Source organism: Haemaphysalis longicornis, unplaced genomic scaffold (genome assembly GCF_048455015.1).
Source record: "Haemaphysalis longicornis isolate Haplotype H1 unplaced genomic scaffold, Haemaphysalis longicornis Haplotype H1 scaffold_13, whole genome shotgun sequence".
In the NCBI taxonomy this organism is placed as follows: Eukaryota; Metazoa; Arthropoda; class Arachnida; order Ixodida; family Ixodidae; genus Haemaphysalis; species Haemaphysalis longicornis.
Window position 1 is genome coordinate 60,152,934 of NW_027526233.1, and position 16,983 is coordinate 60,169,916.

At 49.3% G+C, this 16,983-nt stretch overlaps 1 protein-coding gene across 1 annotated transcript in view; it reads right to left on the reverse strand.

Annotated features, from left to right (window-relative positions):
- LOC144163857 (neprilysin-1-like) overlaps positions 1-16,983 on the reverse strand; it is a 45,959-nt gene that overhangs the window by 10,128 nt on the left and 18,848 nt on the right. The window contains exons 4-6 of the mRNA XM_077694537.1: positions 12,356-12,606; positions 4,711-5,075; positions 1,826-2,009 (exon numbers count right to left, since the gene is read on the reverse strand). Of these exons, the coding sequence (XP_077550663.1) occupies positions 1,826-2,009; positions 4,711-5,075; positions 12,356-12,606 (800 nt within the window). The remainder of the gene's footprint in view (positions 1-1,825; positions 2,010-4,710; positions 5,076-12,355; positions 12,607-16,983) is intronic.

Genomic DNA, 16,983 nt, shown 5'->3' on the forward strand with positions numbered 1-16,983 from the left:
TCTGGAGCTTCAATTACCAGGACTGCAATCCCTGGTTGTGACGACAGGCGCGACAACACAGACAACCGATCTTTGCTGGTACATTTTGTCTGTCTGAAATGAAAGGGCGTCACTTAAAAGACCTTCAAGGGGCAATGCAGACAAAATACAAGTTTGTTTTATTCGAAAGATTTTGTGTGTCATAGCCCCCCCTCCCCACCGCTCGTCCAGATGCAAACGAAGTTTTATTCACTGCGAAATTCATTATATTAAGTTAAAATCCTGATTTTCCCGCTATATCGTGTGTTTTCATGCTTTGCAATGACGTCACAGGAACCAACCGCTCTGCAGCCGGTTACGAAGCCTGGTTTACCGTTAGTGAACCTAGATGCCGTCAACATACCTCGGCAAGCCCTTTACTGCGTTTGGTTTGTTTTTGACCGTATTTAAATCTGGCTTGTTTTTGTTCAGGGAGAAAATAATTGTTTCGTGAAACATAGTGCTCGCTCGACAAATATGGTCACGTAAGACAGCGTTGCTTGCGTCAATCGGCCAGTATCGTCTGAGACAACCCCAAAGCCCCGAAGTGCTGTGCAGCTAAACCAGGCATAGTGCGCGCAGGTACCAACAGCAGTACGCATCGGTACTTCTGTTTACGTGTGCTTCCGTAACTTCCACTGTTCGTCCCACCATTCGTACTGCTTTAAAAAGAATGTGCCCTTTATTTAAGCGCAAATAGCTCCTTCGGCAAGCTTACAAGCGCTGCCTAATTTTCGTTTGCTTATGCCGGCCTCCACCAATCGTAGAGCTGGCTGGTATGACATCATAGTTTCTGTTGCGCGAAATGAGCTAGTTTGTCGCATGGCCATTGTTTTTTCCTAGTTGTATAGCTTATTTGAGAGACGTTTACGTTAAAAGTGGTGTAAGTATGATTCTAACGAGGTAATCTTTTGAATGAACCAAACTAGTGTTTTGTTTGCATTGCCACTTTAACCCGAAGAGGTTTTGCTGATAGCGCCCTATAACTTCTGAAATCTATATTTTTAGATCTACCAGCCGTACATGGCCCGTCAAAAGGAATACTGGCAACCGTGACAGTGATCCGTGCGGCAACATACTTTTAACTGCACGGGAGGTTAGAAGAGGTGCTTAAATAAACCTGTTCCCGGCTAGAAAAACATTAAGGTGCATCGTTTCTTATTCCTTTATTCGGTTGTTGAATCACGCGTTGAAACCGACAGAGTTATTTGGACAGCTACGGTAGTGCCACGTTTAGACACTACATGGCGCCACCTTTCCGAGTTCAGAAATTTTAGTGCAAAATTAAAATTATTTCCACCTGTGTATTTAAAAACTTCTTGTGGTTACCCAGTATATAGAACACTAGCTTTCATATGAGCTAGAGGGCGTGTACTCCACAAAAATTGGTTGTCTGCCCCTTTAAAGGCCCAAACCTATTGCTTGTATTCACTGGCGAGGCGCGCATGCAGGTAACCGTGTGAGTGCGCCGTCACTCGTTACGTCGGGCTCCGCGGGATGACGGTACTTGTCTGGGCTAAGCACATGACTGCATTGCACCTTACAATCTCTACCTCACCAAACGCAAAGTATTGCCACGAGTCCACTTTGAGTGCGAGTAATAACATTTCTGTTTACACCACCGTTGAGAATGGGGTTGAAAATGAGCAGACGATGGACGCTGGTGGTTTTTTTTTCTTCGGCGTGCGGGTGCGGTGGCCCAAGCAGCGCCATGTCCAACCGCGTGGCGAATCGGCCATGTCTGTGGCCGTTTCCAGTGTTGCCAAGCGAAGAAACTCACTGCTAAACTTTCAAGGGCCCCACTCACTTGCCGTAATCGCCCTGGAAGTCTTGACCAACCACATCCCGACGAAGCGTGGCGTCGACCTGCGCCGTCTCCATGTACGTGGCCACGAAGTCGTGCTTAGCGTTCGCCACGTAAGTGTAGTTCACGCTGCTTTTCAGGGCCGCCGGGAGGACCGTCTTGGGTTGCACGAGCTTGATGCCTTCACCTGCGACAGCGTGACTCCTTGGGACGCAACCCTGACCAGAAGGACACTCGTCGAAACGGTCGCTTTTTAGCGCCTAATTATCAGAATGGTTATCAGGCGAGCATAGTGTGCAGCCTCCCAAATTTTAGTAATATAGCGGGAGCGACGACCGATCGGCACGTCAGCGCCTTATCACGGTGTTCAGCAGCGAAATAGCCGAGAGTACGCGCACGCGCATAGTGCTATCTCCTGTATGAGTGTCGTCTGCTGCACTGTTTCCTTGAGAGTGATACATCCGCTGCCACTGCATTTGAATGACTGTTCCCCACGCTGCTTAGCTACCTGTTGCGGTAGCGAAACGGCCTTGCAAGTGTTCAAGATCATCATCAGCGGATCTCCCGCACAAGGCACAACAGAAGGGAGGAAGAAGACTTGCCTCGTGCAGCGTGCAAACATCCTCATCTAGCCTTTTCTGCTGTTCCTTTTTCATTAAACTTACGCTGTGGAAACGTCCTGCGGGCTCTCGTTAATAAATATCTTCGTAGCAACTCCTTGCCGCTTTATCGCACAAGACAGCAAGATAAGAAAAACAGGGGGTGTGTTGCCCTGAGAACAGCGGAGCAGACGACGCTCCCACAACAGATAGTTCTGTGCACGTGCGCGTACCCTTGCGTATTTTCCCCGTGAACACCGTGATAAGGCGCTGACATGCCGATCGGTCGCCGCTCCGGCTATATTATTAGAAATTTGGGAGGCTGTACCTTTCGCGTTAATTTTTTTCACATAACGGGCACTAACTCCGTTGTAACGGAAGCGCCTTGTTCATGGTGTTTCGTGGCCGTAAATGCAGTACGCAGAGAGCAAGTTATCACCTGGTTTAACAAAGCATCGCTTCTAACAAAGTCTGTCTTCGGTGTCTACTACTTCTTTGTAATATTAAATCGATCAATCGATCAGTCAATCAATCAATATATCAATCGATCCATAAATCGAGTGATCAATTGATCGACCGATCAATCAATCTATCGATCAATCATTCAATAAATCTTTTAGTAGCATGTCCAGGAACAGCATTTGTGCTGGTGCGCAAGAGAACGAAAAACAAGCAAAAGGTGCGATGACACGACTCACAAGTAATATATTTCAGCGATAGTGCTCGTAAAGCAGATAAAATATTACACACCTTGCCGTACACTCTAATATACAAGCACTCCCTCCACAGACACACGCACGCAAGTATAATGCCCAACTGTGAAGCGTGTTACACCACACCTGTGATCGTCGTACACAGATACTCGTTACAAAAATATACGTAAATGGCAACAATTTAAAGTTGTGCGAAAGCGGAATGACCTACGGTGGCTCCGTTGTTAGCAGCCAAGTTACTTCGTAGTCGGGGGGAGCTTATGTTCTAAAGGTTGAAGCCCAAAGGTGGTTCGGCGGGTTCAAACATTCCACCAATCCTCGTTTTCAGTTGTGTATATTAGAGCGAAAGGTCTACAATGCTACAGCTTTTAAGGTCATTCATCGCGTCGCAAGTGGCCTTCAGCAGCCGGCGCGCCCAGCGCGCCATTCTGATCGTTTCGCACGCTCGGAGCCTCGCTTCTGCTGTATCACGTGACTAGGCGAGAGTGAAACCGCTGCTTTGCCTGCGCTTGGTGTTTCCGTCTGGCTATCGATGGCGCCCCACCTGGTTTGTCTGTGTGTACCCTCGGCGCAAGTGAAAGGATGAATCCAACAATCCAGTACAGATAACCAGACGGCAGGCTGCGAAACACCAAGAAAAGGCAAACTTTCACAAAACACTGTGCGTAGTCTTTGCTTTCGCTTTAGGGTGACGTTGGGTTACAGTAACGCAGTGTCTAGAGTGCCGTCCGATGGCACTCCAGCTCATAGCCACAGCAACGGCTAAAGTGCCGTCCGGCCACAAATTTTTAAGACTGGGCTGATACAAGAAAGTCTGCCGTTGTGGTGCAGAGGTTCCGTCTCAGCTTCGTGTTACTGAGTACGGTGGTTTTAGTCTGGCTCTTAATTCCTTTATTTAGTTTTTTATATTTTTAGGTACAATCATAATTTTTATGGCTTGGGTTAGTTTTCGAAGTTTTAAAAGATTTGTTTTCTGTTCGTTATGTTAGTTTGTGTTAGTTACGATAATGAAGGGCGAAGTAGTGCCAGACGCGGCATTTTCTCATCGAAACGCCGGTGGACGCCGTTTTAGTTGAGTGCTAATAGTTTCATCGGACGGCACACTAGACCGGAGTTTCATACTAGCATATACAAGAGGGAAATCTGGCGCCACTGTCTAGGGAAGCTGTGCTTCAGCGAGCGTTCCGTCATGTACCGGGCAGGCACGTTCCACTTGTCCTTGGCATGGCTCATGAACAGGCTCAGAAGTTGGCTTTGGCTGAAAAAAACCAACAATACTACTGTGGAAAGTTCATCAAATTTATTTTGGTATTATAAAATTGAACCTCCAAAAAGATTAGTTAGTCAGTTATTATGTAGAAGCTTCATGCACAATGAACAAGAAAACGACATGTTCCTTTTTTCTTGATTTTGGCTTCGAAACAAACAAAGAAGCCATATGGCTAGCTAATTGTAGGCGAGGAACGCCGCTAGCGGCAATGGCGCCACCCACGGCGGCCCGCGACTACAGCGACACATTTCGCTCTAGTGTATATTAGTGTGAAACTCTATGCTCCAGACACATCCCTGCAGTAACGGGAAGACAGAGCGATGGGCAACAGTTCGAGCACCTTCCTGACGGCTTCCAGGCGCGAGGGCACCTCCATCCACTCTGTTAGATTCATGTGCTCGGCGACGCCGTGGAGAATGTCGTCGTACAGTGTGAGGCTGTTGTCCAAGGCCGTCGCGTTCACGGTCAGGTTCGCCACGAGGTAGGCCCACGAGTAGTAGAGGAAGCGGCGCGTGGTGTTCAGGCACAGCGCGACCACGTCCCGGGCGTGCTGCTGCTCGTAGCGGCGGAAGTAGTCGTACCGGAGGAGGTCGATGGCCACGTTCACCGCCAGGTAGGTCGCCATGTGCACGGCGGTCTCCTTGTCCCCGGTCAGCAGGTCGATCACCTTCCTGCACGGCGCGCGGGAAACACGCGGGCAGCGCTCGAAGACTCACCCAGAAGCGCGTGGAGGCTAAGGGGGGGCCGTGAAGACAAAACACAAGTTTGGTTCATTAAAAATACCGCTGTGTCCCGACTGCAACGATATCAGTATTACAGCTAACTTCGAAGACGAAAAATTGGCGCAGCTTGCACTGGTGGTGCAAGCCTGGAGAAACAGCAGAGCTGGTGTCCCCTCTCCCTTCGTCGGAGACACGGCTGTTGCAGCTCGCGTGAATTGCCGAACTTGCCGCTGGAAGTTTTCCATCACTGGCAGCTAGCCCGGAACGTTTTGTCCGCAGGCTTTCACATCTCTTTCGAAGTGGACCGCGTTAGCACGCGCTAGAACCGCCTTCGTGAACTCGGCGTCTGTAGCTCGAGGTGAATTCTGTGTTCCCCACCTCAGGCGCAAGCGCACGTGAACTGGCGATGAGAAGAGCACGCCACGAACGCTGCAGGGGCAGAGTGTTCTCGAAGGCCGCGGACGCTCCTCGCGAGGCGCTCACTTACGAGCGCTGGGTAATTTTTGTGGGTATTTTTGTGAGCTCCTGAAGTGGCGCAAACCCACGCACAACCCTGCACGACGCCGGGAGCTGCTCACGAGGCGCATGCTCACGAGCTCTCGGTCTTTTTTATTGGTACTTTTTTTTTCAGGTAACACGAACTAAAATCTTTAACAGCTCTGCCGTTAAAACGAGACATCGGAGAGGACATATGATGCAGTGGCGACTAACCAACCACTTTCCGACGATTTTTTTTTGTGATGTCACAGCACCTTCTTTGTGTGGTTAGCGACGGTCGACCAAAGCCACCGCCAAGCAACGATGGTAGTGCGATGGTAGTGCTTCCTTTAGTTTCGTGTAATCGTATCACATGAATGCTAGTGTGCGGGTAACAGACTGATGACTGTGTTTTAGTGTTTCAGTCTAATGCGTCCCTACCCACAACGTGAAGCGCTACATTTGAAAGTTTTTCAATTTCTTGCGTTGTTAAAGTGAAGCTTTCTATAGCTCTACCAATCAACGGTTCTTTAGTGGCGTGCAAGAGAACGAACTCTCAACGCTGCAGAGGAGGCGGCGGCGGGGGGAGGGTTTACCTCACGAAGCACACTGTAGATGGCGCGGCGTTCCCGGAGTATCCAGCGTTCCCCGCGCGCCGGAGCCTTCTCAGCCCGGAGGGCGCGACAGCGTAACGCATTCCGTCGGCTTTGTCGTCTGCTTCAGAGGCGGCAATTGTGGGCCTGTTTTGGAGCAGCTTCGCGTCCATTGCGCGCTTCCTTCGCACGGCTGGAATAACGTGTTCGACAGCATGTCTTGCGTAACGTGGACCCGACGGATTTAGGATGATCGTACGGCAAAGATCTGTTAAGGATTGGTTTTCAGGGCGGGAAAACAAAATGTAGGCACCATATACAGACCTTTCACCGTTAGAGAAAGGCTACCATTTGAGCACTGCTTGCCACGAATGGGACTACGTTTTCTAAATCGGTGAATACCGATTCGGTTGTGTTTTAAGATGTATTACAAAAGGCGAAATGAGAACCGGTTCTGCTAAATAGCGATTATAAAAAGTTCCCTCAGCTTTCTCGCGAATCTCAAACTTACTAATCTAACTAGTTTAAATCGGCATAAATGGGAATCACTAAGCTGACATACAGAATAGTTTCGTTGTCTGCGCTTGTGTCGCGCGGTGGTGTAGCCCCAAGCTAGCACGTCAGGGCGGCTAGGTTCCTCTGTCTCACCCTTCGAAAGACGCTCCTCTCCGTTTTCTTTCACTTCCAACTCACTGCCGGGCTACAGCGGCGGCGGCGTCCGCCGCTCTAGCCCGGTCAATGCCGACGCTGCTGCAGCGTTCGGGACGCCGCAGTTGGAGGTAACGGCTGCAGAATCTCTAATTTCGCTCTTTGCAGAGCCACATGTATGAATTCAAGTGAGGTCGCATGGGCAATTGTTGTGAGTGTCGTTTAAAGCTCTACTTTCCAACCACCTTCACAGCGTGGACTGCAGCCAACCTTTTTTTTTGGTTAAAAACCATCTTTCGTGGCCAGAATGAAGCTGAGTGAGTTGCCTTCAAATCAGGCAAAGTTGTGTTTGGCCTTCATTAGCCTTTTAAAAGAAACCTAAGAACTTCGTATTTGTGCTGAATGCAAAAACATGAATGTCTAATTGAACGCCCCACACGAATGGCTTCGGTCTGTCTCCTACGCGTTGCGCCTCTGCTCCTTCCTGCCGCAGTGTAGTGGAGAGCTTACGACGATGGTGAATTTTTCTGTTTGTCTATTTGCTCGTTCGGCTGCATTCTTCCGATCCTCCCATTACCGTTGCACTGACGTGGACGACCACCTCTCGCTACTGCCGAGTTCAAGCTCCCGGTGTCGAGCGCCTCACGCGAAGTGACACTTCGGAAGGACCCACCTGTCGCCACTGCCGAGTTTAAAGGGACCCTGCAATACTTCCGATAAGCCCTTTCACTTGTTACTTCGCGTTTGGAAGCACTGGGAAAGCTATAGTTATCGCCAGCACGGAGCGGCACTAGGCGATCCGCGCTTTGCAGTAGATGCGCCTTGCGTTTCTGCACTGATTTTGTGACTTTCTTTTTAAACTGGCTATCGAACGCGTTCATTGCTGCAACTGAAAGGAGGCCAGCCAATAGCCGCTACACCACTCTAATGACGTAATTCCAGCGGTCAAAGAAAGCCCAGAACGAGCAAGAGAGAAAAATCTGTTGAGCAAGTTTCTAAGTTATCTGATAGGCATAGAGCACTAGTTTTTAGCTGAGGTAGTTTGCGGTTCTCTACTCTAAGTACTGAATGGGTTTATCGGTTACGGCTTGAAAGCACTTAATATTTGTAAAAAAAGAATTTTAAAAAATGTGGCAGGGTCCCTTTAAGCTCGCGCTACAAAACGGCTCGTGGTGTGGAGCGCCCCGTGAAATTGAGCGCTTCCGAATGCACGGTCTCTGTCGCGGACGTAAAATGGCTTAGCTATCCCCTCAACGGTGAAAAATGACAGTAGTCGTCGTCGGCCTTTCAACAAGAGCGGTACCAAAATGGTCTGAAAAACTGTGTTATTGCGGGCTTGTTCGTACATACTTAGTTTGATAACAGCGCTAGGACAGGACACAGAGAAGGCAACAAGGCAGCGCCCACTCTCGTGTCGCCTTCTCTGTGTCCTGTCCTAGCGCTGTTATCAAACCAAATGGTCGCCGCTGTAAAAGAGAACAAAATTCACGCATCTGATGAGTGGGCGAAGCATGATGAGTGGGCGACGCACTGGGGATCATTCTTACCGTAAATCACCCGTGACATTGCCCACTAGCGCATGTAAATGAGTGACAACACGTGAGTACAGTATATACTATTCCAATCCAATGAAATCCGATACAATTCAATTTAATCTAATCCAATCTAATGCATAACAGAGTGGATCCCTAGAGAAGGCAAGCGTTGCAGGGGGCGGCAGAAAGTTAGATGGGCAGATGAGATCAAGAAGTTTGCGGGGATAAATTGGTCACAGTTGGCACAGGACCGAGGTATTTGGAGAATAATGGGAGAGGCCTTTGCCCTGCAGTGGGCGTAGATAGGCTGGTGATGATGATGATGAATCTAATGCATTGCTCCTCACGCATGCGCAACACTCTATACGGACGCCAAGCACCGGACAAAGCGAGGTCGTAAGGTGCTTCGCCCCTAATAAATCGGGTTCGTGTGGGATTTGAGCGCGAGTCGCCAGAGCAGCAGGCAGGTGCTCTAACCACAGCGTCAACCCGGCACCCTGGTAGAATGGAACAAGAATCAGCCTGATGCGTGCGCCATGACAGGTACACGTGGCTGCAGGTGCACGGCAGTTCGCGTCAAATTTTCGCAAAATATTTCGGGGGTAATTCGCGTCAAACTACGAAGAAACGAAAGCGACGAGAGGGACGCAAACGCGATGCAGCAGTGGAGAATTTCTGAGAGTCGCTGGCCTTCGAAAAAACGGGAGCAAGTGCTCGATGAATTCTCTAATTTCTTGTTTCCTATAACCCAATTTTCACATCTTCGAATACGGGTTCTCCTTTTCCAAAATTACTGTATCTCTTCTACTTTGGTTTCTCAGAGCAATTTTCCAAGGCGGCGAGCATCTCGTTCTAGCAGCTGAGCTCTTCTAAGTCGGGCCTTGTCGCCTGTCCGCTGCTTTAGCATCACGGCCTCCGTGATGGGCTGGCGGCAGCGCACTGCGCCGCCGGCAGCCGATCGCTGGGCGTCGTTTGAAGTTCGAGAAGCGCAGAGTAAAACATGCTTTTAGAGAAGGCTGACAGCTATGGATCAACATAGGTGGACAGCTAAGGTTTTTAGGTACCTATACTTGAAAAGCATGGACTCGCAGTGGCTAAGGAAGACTAGAACGCTAATGATGAAATACAGAAAGAACACTGGAGAAGCCAAAACAGCCAAAGAAACCAAAAGAGTAGCAAGGTTGATAAAAACGAATAAATGTAGAGAAAAAAATGCAAGCTAAAACGCCGACAGAGATGTACAGTGCTGAGAAATTTGACATCAAAAAGGAAACTTCACAGGCCAGTGCTTTGCTTTTTTTAGGCAAGAGCAGGTCGCTTGCGAACACGGGGTATGCGTGGTCTGCGGAGAAGAAACAAACTATGCGGCACATAGTATTGGAATGCGGGGGTATCTATCCAAATCTACATGAGGTAAATATTCGGCTTTCAGATGCCCTGGGATTTAAGGGTAGTACGGAGGAACTTAAGTTCAAGGCTTTCGAGACGACGAAAATAAATTTCGAATGCTTGTGGACGAAAAGCATTGAGGGGAATATTGCCTAAGACCGCTACCACCTGTAACAGAAAAAAAAGTATTTTGTGCCTAATAAGTCTTTTGTGCCTGCCCTATGCAGCGCCAGTATTAAACAATAAGTATAAAACATAGGTTCAACTTAAGGTTCAACTTAAATTGAGAACTACTCAGTGGGCAATGGAGCGGAAAATGATAGGTGTAACATTAAGAGACAAGAAGAGAGCGGAGTGGGTCAGGGAGCAAACTGGTGTAAAGATATATTAGTAGAAATTAAGAAGAAGAAATGGACGTGGGCAGGGCATGTAATGCGAAGGCAAGATAACCGCTGGTCATTAAGGGTAACGGAGTGGACCCCTAGAGAAGGCAAGCCTTGCAGGGGGCGGCAGAAAGTTAGATGGGCAGATGAGATCAAGAAGTTTGCGGGGATAAATTGGTCACAGTTGGCACAAAACCGAGGTAAATGGAGAATTATGGGAGAGGCCTTTGCCCTGCAGTGGGCGTAGATAGGCTGGTGATGATGATGATGATGATCATGATGATGATAAAACATAGGTATATTAGTCCATTTAGATGCGAAGCATCTCATGCTCGGGGCTGTGTCCCTCCCTCCCTCGTCGTTGTCCGCCGTCCGAACCCCCACTGCGCGTGCCTGGCCAGGCACCGGTGATGATGATTGTGGCAGGATGCGCCTAGTTATTGGCCAACCAAAGAATTCATCACGAGATAGCTTCGCGTTCAACCACCGTCGTCATCTTCCCGTATGGGGACCCTGAGTAGTATGCGAGGCATTCCTCTTTTTCTCTCCGACGCTCCTCTTCTCACCGGCATTCATCCTCTCCTCACCGAAGCTCCTCTCCTCTCCGGGATCGCGCAACAAATGGCAACACCTGCGGCTGTGTGTGCGATAATGCGAAGCAGCTTAGGGTTAGAGACGTGACAGTAGCTGCTGCATTCTCCGCTGTGGGCGCCGCTGAAGCTCCGTGGTATAAATGACGCGCGCGCTCGCTCCGCTACCCTCATTCTCCTCCCGCAACGCCGCGATCGAACTGAAAACTAATGGGAACTTGAGTCGACCCCATGGCTGCTTCGCATACTAGTCAGGGCTCCCCTGCGGGAAGATGGTGAAATTTTTTTATTAAGATGACACATCATCACCTCGCTACAAAGGGAAACTCAATAGCAATCGCCATCATCATCGATGGTGCTGGGTAATCAGAAAAAGCTCTGAAGGAGGAGAGGGTAGATCGCCGGCGGGCGACCTTTCACCCAATGCCCTGCGAATGGCCCGAGCGGCAGCGGGAGCGCGGAACAGAACGGCAGAGCTGACGACGCACAAGACCCGAATTTCGAGAGCGGGAATCCGAAGCGATGCGTCAAAATTGAGTCGCGTCAATAAAACTCCACCTCGTGGAAAAGCCAGCTTTCTGATTAACGTTCTGTACATCTCAATCTAATGTAGACATCTCGAAAACCACCCACTAGGACGACTCTATCATCACACCGAATTTCCTCTACGTGCTCGCTTCGTGCACTTCTTGGTATGCGCCGAGCTCCGCTGGTCATCTTTCTTCTAAGATTGCAAGGGACCTGAATTTCGTAGCGTAAGCTACACTGGCCGAGGTTGAGCAGTTTCGCGTGGACCTTGAAGGGCCGTGCTGGGCAAGCGCGAGGAGCATTGGATTGGGTTGGATTGGATTTGGATTGGATTAAAATGGATTGTATGTATTGGAAATCCAATCCAAGTGGAGTACGGGTGTGTGGAGAATGGGGTCTTCACATTCGGTGGTCTGCGCATTCCAGAGGAGTGACGTCCTTGCCACGGCAGACGCACTGGCGCCGACGCGTGCCTAGCTGTGCGCCTCGGTTGCCCAGTAGACAAGTCTGACGCTGCGCGGGAGCCGCTTGATAGCCGTTTCTCGTGGCTCCTGGAGAGCCGCGCTTCGCATGTGCGAGGAGCAGTGACTGAACTGGACTGGATTGGACTGAACTGGACTGGACCGGATTAGATTGGATTGTAAATCGTTTTAGCAGCAATAAGCATGATAATCAGCTAATCCTAGACCACCAGGAAGCCTAAGAATGACCAGCTGAACCTTAGCTCACGCTAAGTATATCCTGGCATAGCCGAGCTAAGCCACTGCTAATTTTTTCCATCTGGTTTTTCCAGCCGCATTCGTAGTAAAAGAATGGAGAGTTTATTTTTTTTTTGCCTGCACAGATTGCAGACTCCCGTACTTATAATTAAATCTAATGTAGATATCTTGAAAATTACCCGCTAGTACGACTCTAACATTACAGCGAATTTCCTGTGCTGGCTTCGTGCACTTGTTTGTCTGCTGCGAGCTCTGCTGGTCATCGAGTGCAAGGGAACTGAATTTTTCCATTTGGTTTTTCCAGCCGCATTGGCAGTAATAGAATGGAGAGGGTTTTTTTGGCTGCATAGATTCGAGGCTCCCGTACTTGATCTCTGCGAGGCCGGTAACGAATATCTCCTTGTCGACCGTCTGCTTGTAGCTGTCGGAGACCAGGTTCTTGTTGATGGAGTCCATCCACACGTTCTCGGGGGTCGAGTCGTGCAGGCTACCCAGAATGTAGAACGGCCCCGTCTCCGTGCGGGATTGGCGAGAGAAGATGCCCTCGATCTCCTTGTCCTTTTTGAGGATGTAGTCAAGGGCGTCTTTTCCCGCGGACCGAGATCCAACATTCAGGACCTGCGTCGCAGGTTGCCAGAAAGCAGCCTTCGTGAGCACTTACAGGCAAAATACAGGTAGTGGGAATCGTGGAGAACCGCGGCGCGCGATCCCGAGCCGGCGCGCGGTTCGGGATAGACGCGTTGCGCTGAAACTGGTGCCGCGCTCCAGTGGTTCGTCGCCTCCATCCCAACCCCCCCCCCGGGAGAGGTGGCACCACCGTTCCGTGCGGGCATAGAGTTAATACTACGTGCACGGCATAGGTATGGTGGCTATAAGGGTAGAAGGGGAGGTGTCAGCATCGGCGCGCCGGAGAGGCACCCACAATTCATCCCGATGCGGCGGCACTGCTGTCGGCTCCGAGATGCCCGTGCGAGCCCCCGCCCGTAGCAGACACCTTTCGCCGCAGCTGTTTCACGGTAATGCGGTTGTGTCGGGTCTTATAATAAACGCTAGTTGGCATACTTTCCTGACTGCTTGCTGCAAAACGTGTATTGGCGCTGAAAACTAACGTCGTGAACTTCTTCCTTGTATGTTAGCTGCCTGCGACGCTCGCATCGCGAAGTGCTGGAGGATAGCGAATCAAGTGACTTGCCGTGAGCTTGTCACCAAAACAACATCCGTGCCGTTTTCGCTTTGGTGCCAAAGTGTTCAAGAAATGTCTTAGCTCAGATTAACACGCAGCACGAACCGTACAAAAACAAGCTTGTTTGAAGGAATTGTAGGTCGAAAAATTGCGATCACCTCCCCTCGCGGGAACCGTGTCTAGATTCGACGCATCGTGAGTTTCCCTCGGCGTTTCCGTTGGGTTGATCCTGCCATCGCGTGAAACGTGCCGTGAACGCGTATGATGCATTTCCGTCTACTGCGGGGTACCCGCGAGGGGAGGTTGGCGTAATTTGTTGTCGTTAGACTCCATTCAAAGCAGCGTTGATCATCGGAGCACCGGCGCTGGAACGACGGAGCGGAGCGGCGCAGGTACCGCGTTTTATACCGCCGCATAACGGTGAGGGGAATGAGAGAGAGCAGCGCATGCGCATGCGTTAACCGAGCGCTAGCGTGCGCCGACGCACAGCTGGCATTGCGAGGAGCGAGCGCAAACCCGCCGCTGGCATTGCGAAGAGCGAGCGCTAAACCGCAGATGGCGCTGCGGTGAGAGCGGCGGAGAGCGCAGCTGGCGCGGCGAGGAGAATGGGGGAGGGCGCGGACAACGACGCCGGATGGACGCATGCATGCATGGACAAGGCGGGTGAATGAGATGCGTCGCATCTAAAAAGGAAGTTCTCTTTCGTGCAAGCTTTTCTGTATATTTGACACAGACTGCGAAGTCTGAATTGGCTAAAAACACCCTCAGGAGGAAAGGTAGGCAGAAAATGTGCATCAACATTACAAACTAGGCTATAGCAAGTGAAGACACAGTCAGTATTTGATTAGCAAACACAGATAAAGTCATAACATTTAGTGTCCCGAAACTATACCAATTTCGAACATCACCAGATTGGGATATCAAATACGCGATTGAAACTGTTATAATATATTGTTAAGGAGGGATCAGGACATAAGCCACAGAGCAGGAAACGTGTAGTCGGTAAAACGTTTTGTCTAATTTGATATTTCAACTGAAACTAGGTACATCTAAGAACTTCCGAGATATTCTCTTTAGAAACAGATTGAAGACAAGAGGGGTGGGCCTAGACGCGAGAGAACACCGCAGTAGTTCCCGCTCAAATCCCAGTAGTAGTTGAAATCCCGCTCGGGCGAGGCAGGATAAGGCTGAAAGTACGAAAGCAGTGTTATAGGCAAGCGCTTTACCGACTGTATAAGGACACAAGAAATTGCGAGCAAATATTTTCCTCCGTGAAGGTGGATGCGTGACTAGAAAGCTGTATGCAATGCACATCTCAAACATGGTTGGAAAATGTGTACATATCAACAGGGGCTCCGGGGGGGGGGGGGGGGGGTGGAGTGCCGCGGAGGCTCAAGCTCCCCGCACACGCTTTTTGAAATGAAGGGGCTTAGTTTCCCCCTCCTGATTCTCGCACGATTAGAAAAATGGTGAAAAACAAGACAAAACAAAAAACTGGCTGAAGTGGTACAATGTGCAAGGATCTGTTGAGTCCGGGTGCCATTCCAGTAATTTAGCCAGGATCCGACTCACCTGCAAGGCTAATCGTTACTTAATTCCCGATTCGCCTTATTTGAGTTCTTCTTGGAACTTGTTACTGACGCATTCCTATCAGAGTATTGTAGTTATTTTAGTAACGAAGAGAAAATTGTTTCCTTACAGTAATTTAATTAATATTCCCTATGTCAATGTCGACTGTATCACGCGTGATGGCATACAGTGCAGTTCATGTTACACGCAGAGGGTACGATTGACAGCTTCCCTAAGCAAACATATACATAATAAATTTACTTGTTGCAATAGGACGCTTGAAGTAGATGCTGCTACTTAAAATAATTTTCTTCAACTAACAAATTAAGTAAAGAAAATAGAACTCCCCGTATTGATATGGTCCTCTCAGCGGCTAATTGTCTTATACATTTTTGCTAGATATTTTCACAAAGCACCGGTTACAGTCGCTTTCTGTACCGCTCGTACGTTTACAGCTTCGGCTAAGTATTTATCGCCAGTAACTGAAATTCGGCATACTGTAATAGTCATCATAGCAGCCAGTTGTTATATAACTTTTCATGCGACTTTCTATTCAACAAGTGTTGAGGCTGTTTTTATAACCATACCGAGACCATTCGAGGCCATGTAGGTATATAACCATTCGAGGCCATGTATCGAAAGCAGACGGGAAATATTCTGTAACGTTTAGAACTTCACTGTGAACTAATTTGTCGCAACTAAAACTCGAAGTAATTATGAAGTTGTCCTTGCGTCCAATCGTCATAATATTGCTTTTGGTAAAGTTTCGTTAAACAAGAGCTACAGGCGCCAAAAGTTGACAGTACGCGATAAAGTTGACTTCGCCGCAATGTATTTTTTGGCTCCGCGGTGCCCCAATACACGGAACCCAAGACCTAAACAGCTTTTTGAAATTTGCGGACCATATCCACAAACAGCTTCGATGTAAAAAAATTACACCAGCACACTGCAGACGTGAAAACACGAGCAATCTTTGCCGCCGAGGCAGGGGTGGCAACGGCGGTGTGCTGCTCGAGGCATCTCGGTAACGACGCGCGCGCCGACGCGCGGCGGCCGAAATACCACCACGCCGCCGAACACGGCGCGGCCCAGCCGATGCTGACACCTATGTTGACTGATGCTGGCGCCGATGCAGCCGATGCTGACACCTATATTCGCTGGACAGTGCGAACGTCGCACTTTCTAGCGAATATAGGTGGCGCGACGGGGTATCCAAAATGGAGGATGGGACGATGATCGGGACGTCGCCTAAGCACGCACGTCTGGGGGAAAAAGCCGATCCGGGCCCATTAGTGTCTCTTGAGGCCACGTACGTTTTCCCTTTTTGATGAGACACGAAGGTGCTCTGTCGAAGGCGAAGCAGTGTATAACGCCAGTCGCAGTGTTTTGCGGCATCAGGGAGGCCACCGATGACAAGCTGGGCATCGACGGATTGTGCCTGCAACCGAATGGCGTCTCCAGCCAACCATGCAGCGTGAACGTTTCTTGGCGCAGATTCTATAGAGGATGCTACACTTCCATCCATGCTCGTAAAACTGTTCAAGCATACTTTACGAACATTCATTAGGCACCAAGCGGAGCTCGGTAGACGCAACCGAGCCCAGCGTTTTGTTATCGCCCCTTGCGCAATTGTGGCGGGTTAAGTTCGAATAATGCGAGTAAATTATAATTTTGTGGGCTGTTTTTACAAGCAAAGCTCTAACGGCGTTTATGCAGGTTACAAATAATAATAAAAATAGCGAAACTAAATATCAAACGCTGATGCCTCTACGGCAGGGCCTGTTAAGTCAGCTGTGCTGTGCTTTCAGCGCGCTGTCGGAAACGACGATGCCCCAGTAACACGTTTATTTATTTATTACAAATACCTACATCGCCCATTCCTGTGGGGGGTTCGAGAAAGAAAAAAAAGAAGCAAGTTCAAAACAGTAATCACACATAATGCTAAAAAGAGAACGAAGCACAAACAACCCAACAAAGCACAAAATGGAAAGCGGCAGCATATTTTAAACGGAACCAGCGCGTTAATGAAAGAACAATGACGTTCTCTTGTTGATTCTTGGCTTCACTTTCTTCTCGTGCGTGCGCATAAGAATGTTAAGTGGTGGCACGGCGCCTTTCTTCAACCGCGGTTTCAGTCGCTGCAGACCATCTATAATTAGACGACACACTCAACTTGCACGAAAAACACAGCATCAATAACGAGAGAGCGAACTAAACTTCCGGATTTTGCTCCAGAAGAAGTC